This window comes from Saccoglossus kowalevskii, chromosome 2 (genome assembly GCF_978046115.1).
Source record: "Saccoglossus kowalevskii chromosome 2, keSacKowa6.1, whole genome shotgun sequence".
In the NCBI taxonomy this organism is placed as follows: Eukaryota; Metazoa; Hemichordata; class Enteropneusta; family Harrimaniidae; genus Saccoglossus; species Saccoglossus kowalevskii.
This window is the reverse complement of record NC_140642.1, coordinates 38151686-38165791: the sequence shown is the minus strand read 5'-3', so window position 1 is coordinate 38165791 and position 14106 is coordinate 38151686. Positions and strand designations below refer to the sequence as shown.

The 14106-nt window shown below is 32.4% G+C and overlaps 1 protein-coding gene across 4 annotated transcripts in view; it reads left to right on the top strand.

Moving 5' to 3' along the window:
* Window positions 1–85: 85 nt before the first annotated feature.
* The window catches only part of LOC100369472 (synaptotagmin-14-like), a 50883-nt gene continuing 36862 nt past the window's right edge, over window positions 86–14106 (top strand). For 2 of the 4 annotated variants that reach the window (XM_085495253.1, XM_085495233.1), the window contains exon 1: window positions 86–203. In XM_085495253.1, the coding sequence (XP_085351379.1) occupies window positions 197–203 (7 nt within the window). In that variant the 5' untranslated portion in view covers window positions 86–196. Of the gene's footprint in view, window positions 204–495; window positions 604–10488; window positions 10625–14106 lie in introns of those variants that run through there. The other 2 variants (XM_085495248.1, XM_085495241.1) reach the window with 2 other exon arrangements.

Sequence of the window (14106 nt, the reverse complement as noted above, 5' to 3'; positions counted from 1 at the left end):
TATCAATTATCGCTTGGTAGTGGTGTCTTGCGTTACCTCCAACCGAATTCACTTAACGACACGCACGGGAAAGTGGAATCGTCCAAGATGAATTCATATTCAAATGAGATGGTAATGAATCTTCCATGGTCGCGTTTCTGCCCGCAAGACGAAGTCATATGCAAGGCGAAGGCAGGATGCCTTTAGAAGTAAAAGCATGGCATGTAAGTACATACGTCTTATGTTGCATCTTACAATTTGTTGTTGATTGTGTAGACTATATATGTATATATTGTTATAACTCATTCTTTAATTTGAAAATTCAGTTTGAAATGTGTGTTTCATTTAAGATATTAAGCGCTGATGACGGAAATGTTCTTTGACGTATTGTTTCGAAATCAGCTGTCGTCTGCCAGCTTTGGCGATATATAGTAAACAAACTTTATTTTGGATCTATTTTTTAACTATTAATCAACCCGTTACTCAGTTAACCCACGATAATCTGATGTTGGAGCTATATATAACAAAATCCGGGGGTTGCCAACTATTAATTATTTGAAGCGAAAAAGTGTATTTCAAGCGACACAGCAACCCCGTGACTATTCTTTCATCTCGGCGAGCACTGTAAGTCGTCCTTTCTTATGTAAAATTTGTTGTGTTGTCCTTTCGTCATTTAAATGTACTGAAGTATTCACTCACGGACACGTACACAACAACGTCTTAATCATTGAGTTAGTTAACACAAATATCAAATACGGAAATTTTTCTTTTAGTGTAGTCGGACGCCATATTTTTTCTTTCTTTTCCCTTTCCTTTATTAATTATAGATGTTCTTAATAATGTATTCATGTCAAAGGTAGAGGCCAAGATATCTCATTCAGTGAATGTAGGTTAATGATGTCACGGGAATAAGTGTGAAAAATCTTTCAATATTTCTGAAAAATTTGATTAAAAAGGTACTATATCTAAATGAATATTGTATATAGATGCTGTCTAGTTTATGATTGAGCATTTATTGTGCACAAAAAATAAAACAAACAAACACTGTTTCTAAACTCTGATTTTAATATTTAATGTATCTTGTGCCGCCAACACCTGCACACCACCAGATGACACTAATGTAATAGCACTAAAGAGAAAATCCAAACATGTTATTACATACATGTAGAGCAGAAATTTGTAACAAAACACCTGTCACAGCTGACCAGAGGGGCACTCATAAGGTGTTCGTTTTCACGGTACTTAAGGAAACAGTTCAGATTGTTAATTGTATTAATACTTGCCAAAAAAGCCTAATGGTTTATTGCCCCTGTCGATTTCTTATATTGAAATAATATGCCATATTGTTATGCTTAGCCATTTTTAGACTGATTCTGTTCGATTATACAATCATTATAGTGCTGAATTGAATTGAAAACAATTTTGATGTTTGTTTTGGTGCAGACCAGACACAATACTGATTCTGCTTATTCACTCGCCTAGTTGTGTTACAATTTATTTTACTGGTAATACTAGAAATAACAGCCATTATTACATACATGTATGTACTGCGGGATTCATAGTTACAATATTGGTATTGACAACAAAAATATGCAAATGAGCCCCTTCACAGTCAAGTGCAGTACTAGCTTGAACTAAAAACAATGTCAAATCCAAAGTGATGTGTCACTGCTAATGTAATCTGTGTTCATTTTCTTCAGAAATTGAGTAACAAATCAAACTGTCGTTTCTATATTGATCAGCAAATTATAAACAAATCAGGTTGTTTTTAAAGCATCGAAAACCTGAATGGAAATGAAAATGCTTAAAAATAGCCCCTGTGTACACATACTTTCTGGATGCCCAGTCTCTTCCTAGATGGAGGTTTCATTTATTCTTTGATATCGATGTTAAAATACACATGAAGACCCCCTATTTCTCAAAAAATGTCCAGTCATCAGATTTAAAAAAAAGGGCACTCTCCTTGTGCGCACTCATTCCGAATTGGTCACAACTTTCCTTGGGACTTTCGTCTGGGAACATATGTAATAATAACAGCGCCATGGCCTTGCCCTGACATTTATGTGATATCGAAGTTTTTTTCATTCTGGGTGCGGTATATCCATGCTGTATTTTTCACTCACTTTACTCGTGAAAATATGGCTGCAGGATACAGCGTATTATTTGTGAAAATAACTTCATATGTCAGGGCGAGGCCATTCTGTCACAGTATGATTTCAAATTAAATTACCGGTAATGCTCATATTTCTATGAAATACCCACTGTATAATTTATTTAGTTATTCTCACCTAACAATAACATGTATTAATTATTTTTAGACTGTCCTCAAGGTAAAAATAACTTCATTGTCCCTTTTCCAATGTAAAGTGTCCATACTTATTCTCTGTTAAGTAATTATATAAACAGTTTAATACAATAAAACTATTCTCATATGAAATTATGATATTTACTCAAACATAACAGAATTTTGTGATAAAAAACTAAATGTAAAACAAATAATTTTGTATTGTATTAGATGCATTCTTTTTCATGTCTTTCATACCACATTTACTATTTTGCTGAAGGATAGAAACAAAAATGTGAAAAATAATGTATTATTATGGAATGTGCAATAAGTGTGCCAGAATTCATCATTACCAATAGAATAAAATATTCATGAGAAAATATGATTCTGTGTCACAGTTGGTCTAATACTAATTACAATATTAAGTGTATGCAGCTTGAAGTAAAAATTCAGCTCTCAATAGAAGTGTTATAAGATTTTTTTTTTCATAGATGGGAATTATTGTTTGAATTATACAATTCATATTTAATAGAAAATGCTTTATGATTTAGAATATAGTATTATACCATATTATACGAACAAAAAGTAGGCATCAGACGTCAGATCAGTACAGTTCCTAACATTTTAGCTCACTGTTATTTTTCATAAACGGAAATATGTACACATTTCAACAAAGCTTTTTATAATATTGAATTAATTTCTGTTTTTAGTTAATATCTAGTTAAACAGCTTTCAGTTGATTTTAAATGTTGTTATCTATGTTTCCATTATTTCAGAGTCATTTATATTTTTGCTAGGGATCAAAATGATTTAATTACACAATACAGTCCATGTCGTACCCATATCTGGAGTAAACTTATATTTTAATTAAAACATGCCTATTACTCTGCTTCTCTTTGGTTGAACACATTGGGAGTCAACAGACACAGAGTTGAACCCCGTCAGAACTATTATGCATGCACACTGCCGGGATGCTGTCTCCACTACTGATCTCCCCAGTGAAGGTCATATTTTTTGCTGAACTGTAAATTTTATGGATATTTACGTGAAAAACAATAGATATATTAGAAAATTATGACCATTGTGGGTATAGTGGTGGTAGTTTTATTCACATGTTATTGCTGAACTACTGTTTTATCGGGGTAAAATCTATTTCTTAAATGTACAAATGTAAATTGGCCAATTTTGTTAAAAGTAGGTACAAAGACAACACATACATGTACATGTACGGTAATCATAAATGTTTATACGCACATTTGTTTTAACATACCCCATGCATTTCTCATACATGTACAAATGAACTTTTACTGATTTTGTTTAAATTTGGTGCAACTACAAAAATAGTTGTGTTAATATTTTTTGCGACCAGATTCAAATTCAGATTCTGATATGCACTACATTTACAATCATAAATAAGCTTATTTTAATATCATGTGGATATTATGAGAAATTGCATAATTCACTACATACATGTATGTCCAATAGAATTTAACCACAGCTTGCATTATTAAAGAAGTCCTCTAAACCAATCGAAACACAGACCTTTTCCTATTAAAGCAAGCAATAACTTGCACTAACAAATATTTTTCAAATTTTACACATGTAATTTTTTTTATCAACACATTAAAATCACTCCTATAACTTGCGTCAATGCTTTTAGGTAAGGCAAGGTCCGAGAATAATTGTATTCAGGGAATTAAAATGCTAGTACAATGTATAATCATGGATGTACTAATCTATCTGTTTTATGCTGATTTTGAATTAATATTAATAAATAAACATTGATGTTTACTTCTAATTACGCTTAAGATCATAATCGCGTAGCTGGGTGATCCTGAAATCTGTTTACACAGTACGTTTGGCAGTTCTCGAAGTCGTTCGGCACATACGGTTCATCATGTGGTCATGTGACATTTTTCTCTAACAAAGGTGGCGACGCACGTAGGGGAGCTCATTACTGCTGAAAGTGAAAACAGATTAACAAAAAAGCAGCAAGCTGACAGCGTGTTTTAAACCTGCTATCTTGTGCTATCACTAACGTCGACCATGGTAAAAAACAGGAATAATAAACATTCAGATCTGATAGTAAAAAATGAAAGCAAAAATTTTGAAAAACCACTAAGAAAGTGCTGGAACTTCCTGATCGTCAACAAACTTCTGTCAACATTTTCTCGCATAGTACACCCTTATGTTTATTGGTAAGACAAAGGTTTGAAGAGGATTTTAACACATTATAACACTAAAAGTAAACTTTCTAGAGTGCTTTTTAGCTCCACTGTCGACTTTGTCGAGCGGAGCTTATCATATGAGTGATTGTCCGCCGTTGTCGTGTCAATGTTTTACTTTTTTGACTTCTTAAAAACTATAAGCCCAAAAGCTTTGATACTTGGTGTATATGTACCTTGGGTAGGCCTCTCTTTGATTTGTTCATTTCATGATGATATCTTCAATTCTCTAATTTTGATGAATATTTTTGTTATTTTTGTTAAAAATTGATATTTTTTGACTTCTTGTTAAAAACTACAAGTCCAATTGTTTTGATATTATATATATAGGTACTACATGTGGACCTCTCTCAGATTTGTTCATTTCGTGATGATATCTTTAATTCTCTAATTTTGGGGAATATTTTTGTCATTTTTGGTAAAAAGTGATATTTTTGACTTCTTGTTAAAAACTACAAGTCCAATTGTTTTGATATTATATATATAGGTACTACATGTGGACCTCTCTCAGATTTATTCATTTCGTGATGATATCTTTAATTCTCTAATTTTGGGGAATATTTTTGTCATTTTTGGTAAAAAGTGATATTTTTGACTTCTTGTTAAAAACTACAAGCTCAATTGTTTTGATATTACACATATAGGTACTACATGTAGACCTCTCTCAGATTTATTCATTTCGTGATGATATCTTTAATTATCTAATTTTGGGGAATATTTTTGTCATTTTTGGTGAAAAGTGATATTTTACAAAATCTTGTTGAAAAACAGTGCATTGCATGTGCATTGCTAACAGCGGAGCTATCTCAGCCATCAGGCTGCTTGTTTAATCCTCTTAACTCAGTGGTTCATCCTTTGGTAGTATGTCCATGGTATAATTTACAATTTATATGTAATAATACATTTTAATTATGATACCTCGGTAACATTTTTTCAAAGACATGGACTGTAACGTTTGTGTCATAAATTTGTGGACTAAATTTAACTAAATTTAGAAAGTTTTTTTAGCTACACTGTCATATGAGTGATTGTCCATTGGAGTTTGTGTCAACTCTTTGCTTTCTTTACTTGAATGTAAGCCGGAATGCTTTGATACTTGGTGTATATGTATCTTGTGTAGACCTCTCTTAGATTTGTTCATTTCATTATTCATCAAAATTAGAGAATTAAAAGTATGAAATGAACAAATCTAATTGGTTTGATATTGCATATATACATGTGGACCTCTCTCAGATTTGTCTATTCCGTGATGATATCTTCAATTCTTCAATTTTGGTGAATATTTTTGACTTCTTCCTAAAGAACGCAATTCTGATTGCTTTGATATTATACATATAAACCTCACTCGGATTTGTACTACATGTGGACCTCTATCAGATTTGTTCATTTCATGATGATATCTTTATTTCTCTAATTGTATTACTAGCAGCGGAGCTATCTCAGCTGACAGACTGATTGTTTGGAATATCATAAGAGGTCACTTTGAAAAAATATCAATGGGGACTGTTGTCATTTCAATGTGTGCCTTGGTGGTAATGCTGCATATGCTGCAATTGTAATTAAGCTAAATTTAGGTGTTTTTTATCAGATTCATGCTGTTCCACAGAATAATTATCTGACTCATCAGTGTAAATGCTCAGTACATGATCAATCACGCAGTATGCATCATTACTTGTGTTGCTATGTAACAAACACATACAGACTGCCGAGTATGACATTCTCGGCTTTCGCTAACCCTTCACCAGTAATGCATCAATGGCAAGTTTCATTTAGATTTGGAAACAATAAATTAAATGTATGTCACTTTCATCATCAATTTAAAAAACATGAAATATAATTATGTTGCAAAAATGTTCATCACCCACAAAAATATAAAATTAATTAGCCATGACAACATATTGCCTAATATGAAATTCATGTCACAATGGCACATTTCACAAATCTAACAATATTTTTGATTCCTCGTTGTTTACAATGTGGCTAAACAATTTGAAAAATGACTGAAAATAATAATGTTGTATTAGTCACTGTAGCTGAATCTATTTCTACCTGACGAAAGCCCAGACCTTGTACAATGTATTTATGGCAGAATATGACAGTGTTACTCTGCATATAATAAGTTTAGCATAATTTCTTTTGTTTTTTAGTTACATGTACGTATATAAAGAATACATGGCAAAATAAAGCAAGAGGCACAAAAAGACAATTGCTTCCTGAGGGTTAACAAAATAGAGGTCCAGAAATTTGGTTTACATACAAATGTATGCATTTTCAATTAGGTTATCACATCATTGTTAAGTTATGGTGCTTGTACATGCAATGATGCATCTAGTCGTGCATTTTAAAATAGATCTAATCTCAAAAACATAAGCATTTGAAACTTGATGTAGAAGTAGTATAATATGATTCTACTTTAGGGGGACATTTTTTCTTCAGCAAGTTCAGCAAATCCCGATCAGAGCATTGCATTTACATTTTGGTTGGTTTAGTATGAGTTTCACCTGGGACTTGCATCCTAGCTGTTTAGTATAGTAGCACTTGGCATTTCCTATATGTATAGACTACATGTAAATAGCTCCTACTTACCTGGTCTGTTGCTGCCCATAAAACAGATGGCATATTAATGTAAATTTCTATGGCCATTACAACATGGTGTAAACAGTCATTGTAATGGAGGTGTGTGTAGGTTGATTATCATTGTTGATTCATTTTTAAAAATGGCTAAAGTATCTTTCCGTTCTGCTGAAGGTATGTTTAATTCATATCATATTTGTTGATGTTGTACACTAAACCCTTGATTTGTTGTCTCACCTTTCAATTAGATCATTACTGGCCATGGAAAGACTTTATTCATTTGGGGCTTGAGCATTAGAAACTCAGGTTAGGAGAGACATTCTATTATAGAAGCATTTATACCGGGGTACAACAACAAAAACTCAAATTTGATAAAAGAAAGGCCCCCTAAGAACAGCATCATCGCCCTGAAACAAAAAGTAGCAGAATACTATTATTACAGAATATTTTGCACAGTTTTACTACCATTTCCACTTTCAGAGTTTCTAATGGTTAATCCCTTAGCAGACAACAAATTGAGATTGTCTGTAGGTTTGAGTTATCTAAGCAGGCTTCATTTCTGATATACTTGTGATGTACCGAGGTATTTAGACCACTTGGATAATATACATCATTATTAGACTGACAACATTTGCAAAATATGGACTTAATTCAACTGATGCTGTCGTACAAGAATTATATTCTTGTTGAATCAAAAGAGGTCATACACATGTAGATGTATTCATGATATATTACTGGTACATGTCATTCACAAGTGTTACATAATGTAACTTATTTTCTGTAACATTGTTGAGATATTTTGCAATGTTGTATAATAGTTAACCATGTTATAGGTGACCCTATGTGCATGGTTGACAATTAATTATGTAACTGTTGGTGTTAAGACACACGTTTTTTATTTGGATGTGAATATTATTTTATAACATTTTATTTGTATACATTCTGTGCATCAATGCCTAATTTGTATAAATACAAACAAACAGTGTGAGGCATTACAAAGTCAGTTTGATTGGCTTTTGATTGTGTACTCGGTCTGCAAGGATATAATGTCTGTGTATGTGAATTGGACATCCACTTTTGCAGTTTAGTCTCCAGAGACCTACTTTAAATAGTCACTAAGTTTACAAACATACAAAGATTGAATACTTCAATATCGTGAACGTAAATCCAGAAAAATCATGATGTGTTTATTATTCGGAGTGTTTGTAAAACTATGTGAATACATATATTGTATAAACTAAACTTGTTCAGACTAGCAGCCTCTATTGAACTTCTAATAGAATAAATATGGTATTCATGTCTGTATATATAAATATATAAAGGTTATAAATGGATCTTATCAAGCATTTCATCCATAAAATTTTCTTCAACAATTTTGCATTTGTTGATAAATTTTAATCAGATGATAACAAAATTCCTAGAGCATGTAGATATTATTCATCATCAATTGTGATGCATCTATAAATGAGCAATAGTAATTACATATACTCATCCCTGGGGATGATTCTATACTGAACCTGTGAACTTTAAAAATAAAAACAATGAAATGGTGATTAACTATGTATCGTTATAATCAATATTATGTCTCAGTGTCTGGCAGCATACATGTAATATCATTTTGATATACTTACCAACCAAGCAAACAGCATAAACTCAACTTTGAAGTAATACTGAGCAACCGAATGTATATAATATATGTTGCACATATAGGGGTAATCTTGTTACACTGTTCAGTAGAGTCTCAACAACTATCCCAATATACAGTTTTCTGTCATTTTTTGGCCTTTGTTTTCACTGTGATGGTTGCCAGGCGGTGAAAATGCCTGGATGTCTGCTCCCAATGATTGACTAAAATTGCATATATCGTAATGTATACTGGATCATTAAAATATTATTCTCTCTGACCATAGACTCTCATACATGTAAGCACATCATTGACATGTGTGAAAAAATAGGGCAAATTTGAACTGCTTGCAATACAGCTATATATACCTTCAAATTAGCTTAGTGTTTTGTGATTTGAGTTGAGATAAGCAACACTATTCACATGTAGAACTTCACATGTAAATTTATGTAATCAGTCACTTTCATAATGTGCGTCCATGCTCATATTTCATACATGCCTGGTCCAATCATGTTAACACAAAACTCGTACATCATACTTCACGTCATACAGGTGTTTGTTTATGGCATTGGACAGGTTTTTTGTTCGAACTTGGATTCAAGGTTGGGCTACTGGTGGCTAATTTTGTTTGATAGCCATATTTTTGACATACAACCAACTATTATATTCAAACATTATACATCTTAAGATATACATTCGTATATGTATTTGTTTATTAATTTTGACATTCAAAATTTACATACAGTAATAAAAATGTACCAAATCTCTCAATTAAAATCCAAAAGAGGTATATGCTGCAATTTTATTTGTATTTTTAACAACTGAAAAATTAAAAAAATTGGAGCATAATCCTACAATAAATCAGCATCTTGGGCACTTCAAAGTCATTACATGTATCTACCTTCATGTTTTGACCAATAGTCTATTTTCATCCCATGTAATGGCTTGAATTTGAACATAAAACATAGTGTCACAATGGTGTCAAAACATATGAAATTCAACAGACATAAAAGTATATTTGGGGTATATCTTTGCTTTATAAAGTGCTACATGTATGCACATTTCATGATGGTCAATTTTGATTTCCCAAAAAAAGAAATTTCTATTCAAAATCAAATCTATCAATTTTTTTAGCAGACGTTCAGTCCTTGTGTTTCACACAATACTTTGTAGTGAACAATTAATCACCTTACATGTATGTATTAAGTGATATTTGCACATACAATGTATACTCCTTTATTAGCTTTCACTGAAAATGTTCTGGGACTACATCATGTCATGACTTGTTTCACAATAATTATCTCATCTATCAGTGACAATTTCACCATGCCATTAATTCAATTTTTAACAAGACATGCAAGTAAAAATGATCCTCAGTGACAAATTTTATATCAATGTTTCTTGTAGTATCTGTAATTAAAGTTTCTTGATTTAAAATAATCAATAATTTATGCATTCATATTTATTTATACTGTATTCAGTAGAAGCATAGTATCTTTGCTGCAGTTATTTTTGTGAATACCAGCAGAAATTTTGAAAATTGAGATTATGATGCTGATTTTGAAATATGTCATAGGTAGATTTATTATTGCTACAGGGCTGTAGTACACAATCAGTACATTGGCACTGTCTAATTTACTATTCTAGATTCACAAAACTATCATAACAGAAAATGAAAAGCAATTTTTGATCAAAAAAGGTGACTAATGAAAGGCAAACAAAAAAAATTGTTTGTTAAAAATGTCAAAAATAAGAAGGACCTCTGGAATCTACCACCCCACTACCATATGGGCACTCCCACCCAAACGTTTGGAATATCGTCCTTCTTAATGGTAGCCATCTTGTAAAAATCGGTGCTGTGTTTAATTGTGCGACTATCTTCCCCTTATTTTGTTATCACATGAAAGCCTAGGTTTCATTGAAACAAGTTGAGTAAAGGTGAGTTCATGTCTGCCTGTATATGTTTGAACTTAAGACTTTTGCTCATCGATAAACAGATCAGCATCGGTAAAAAGAATGTTAGCCGTTTCTGTCATTTATAAAATGGATAGATCGATCCATAGTTCTAGTATGGTAAAAAAGACACTTCTTCATTATTGTCTTTGTCTTGTGCACTGTTTGATTGGGCAGGGCAACAGTCATAGTTTATACACAATATTGCCTAGCAATGTGGACCTACATTTCCATGTATTTCACAGAATATTGAAACTCCTCTAGTTGGTACATGTGTGGTTGGATTATAGGTGTGTAAGAGAAACCAAGAATGTCAATATCCAACTGTTGGCTGTAGATTTCTTAGACATTCATTTTATTCTTACCTGAACCATGAATGTATCTAAGGAGCTCCTTACAATGAGTGGCACATTTTCATGATGATACAATGTAAAATTGATGTTGTTCTTGTCACAGAGCTTTTTTAACTGATACATGTACATGTAGGCCACTTATTCACTCATAAGAACACTTTTGAAATACAAGATCATTCCCATTCCTTCTTTTGGTATAGAGTAATACTTATCCTATCGCCTGTGTAACCAGTTTTTGGTTTATTTAGTATGACTTTTGTCCAGTTTGACCTATGTCAATGTTTCACATTAGAGAATTGAGGGGTTTCATTGAGAAAATGTAATAAATGTAAGTGGAGAAACAGTCGTTATGTCCTGCAGATTAGTCAGTCTTTTCTTATGGTATATCATAGGTGTTTTCTATAGATATAGACACATCTTGCACAGTGAATTGAGCGAGTGAACATTCATGAAAATCGCCATGGCAATAACATTCTTTGGATTCTGAGTCTTAGTCAAAGTTTTTGTGTCACTAAAAGTTGCATTTATTTTTGATGTAAAGACACTTGTCACACTATATAAGTTTGTGGGATACCATTATATTGAATATATTCGTTTGTTTTCTGTTTGCTGCAATTTGTATTCATTACACTACAGCAAGGAATTCGATGAGCCCATGTCTGTCGACATTTGCAAATGAACGTCTTGGATAAAGTAATTACGTTATTAGTTATTTTCACTAGTGATACAGTGTATTCATGCTGTTTATGGAAATGTGTCCCCAGGATATCTCGGAGGAGGGGATAACTTTCACAATCACAATCTAAAAACAGAGGACATGGCGTTTAGTCATATTCACCAATTGAATTATTATTTAAAATTAGCCAGAAAGTAGCCTAAAAGCAGGCATACATGTATATTATATTTTGGTCACCCAATGCTGTCTTTCTCAATTTAAGTAGTTACTTTCTTCAGTGATGGTCAGCTGTGGTAGATTGGTCCCCTTTAGCTTTATACAAAACAATCAGCCTGTAGCTTTAAACCATAAAATATTATGTTAAATGTAGATATTTGACTAATGTAATACATCTTATTTTTAATATTATATTATATGTAAATCATCACCATATATGTACAATGTACATGTACCTGTGTGTCAGTCAGGTTTCCTTGCTGTAGTACCAAAAATATGTATCGCATGAATATATGTTAATTTATTAAAAAGTCAATAAATCAATAGTTTCCTTTTAGCAATTTAACATCTTGAAAGCTTATGTTGTATATTCTTAAAATAAAATTATAATAATTCAACCACTCAAAGAATGCAAATGTATAATCCAAATGCTTCTGCAAACAAATGTGGTAACTAAATTTGTTCAGATCAGCAGACTTTAGATCCAATGATCTTATTGTGTTGAGAATGTGTCCGGTGTCTGTCATTCCTACGTCTATCCATGCACTACTTCTTTTCAAAGACTTACTTAAGGTATGGAAACCATCATGTCTACAAGAGTATGTGTATCAAGAACATACATATATATGTCAATACTGTAAAACCATTTACTTTCTCTTTTTTGATATTTTGAACTTATTCACTGTGCCTGTGAAACAATGAGTTCTATTGTTATTTTACATGTTGACATGCTTTAATAAATTAAGAACATTTTACTTAAGACCGAAATTAGCAAAATTAGTGAATAATGTTTTTAGTTGTAGCACAGGGAGTTGGACAAACTTATGTATTTTAATAAATTATTAAATAATAATATGTTATATAACTTTTCTTTTACCACCCCCTCCTGGTCTTTTACCCCCCTTGTTTATACCACTCTTTCCTTTATCACAACTTTGTTACGCGCTAATGTTATATGCAAATTTTAACGCCGATGTAGACACACCCTATTATAGTAAAATATCCCAAGGGTTGAAACGCGCCAGGACTGTGGCATGGGCACAACTGTAAAGCCGGTGGGCATTTAATTTATTCATGAGATGCATTAATAAACAAGAAATGCTGTGCGCGAAATTTAAAAGTGTAATCTCCGACGCGACGTAACTTCAATGAATCAGTGACTCTTCTGTAAAATGGTTTGCGTTGCTCTTCGAGATGTTTCTAATGAAAATAATCAAAATAGCAGCAGCAATGGGAAAATTGTTTACTGATCATGTGACACAACAATACGAGTCATTCTTAGCGATAGAGGTCAAAGTTCGTAACATCCGGTTTCCGGCTTTACGGTTGTGCTCCTGCCATGTCGCTCGATCGCAATGAGTTTTAATTTGACAAATATTCAAGTGCAAATGCAATTGTGTCACCTTCTAATGCCATCCATGTCATTACAGATGCCATATATGTAAAGAAAACGAACTTTGAAAGGTTCGAATGTGTGATTTTATGCCACAGTCCTGGCGCGTTTCAACCCTTGGAATATTTTACTATAATAGGGTGTGTCTACAACGCTCGTTAAAATTTGCATATAAAATTATAAACAGAGATCAGTGATTACTTGAAATCGATACCAGGAAGGGGGGTAAAAGAAAAGTTATATAACATTTTATTATTTAATAATTTATTAAAATACATAAGTTTGTCCAACTCCCTGTGGTTGTAGTGAGTAACAAGAAAAGGAATGTTTGTGGCTGGCTAGCAGCCATGAGTATTGTGAAATGAGGCCACAAATAATTATGAATATGGATTGATCCTACAGTTGTTGTCTTCCAAGACAGCAGGGATATTTCAACCAGCACTTCTTCATTATTTGGTCAAAACTGGTATTTTCGACTATTTCTTCAAAATTTTTCAGAATCTTTTTTCATATTTGCCATGTATCTACTTTGCCTACATTGTAGCTATTGCTCAATATTTTGGGTTATAACCAATAAATTATTCATAACTGTTGATTGACAGGCAATTTAATAACCTATTTATTAGCTAGTATGTATCCATGTTTTGAAAGGGAGCAACCACTACAAATGTGGGTAGAAAGTATATACAATGTACATATGTATATATCCATCTTAAAGATAGCCTTTTAAAATATTGTTTTCTAAAGGATGAAGAGAGTTTCTTGACTTAAAGTAAATTTTGTTTGGCTATGGTACATTTGTATGTTCATTCATTGTGGTGGTACCTCA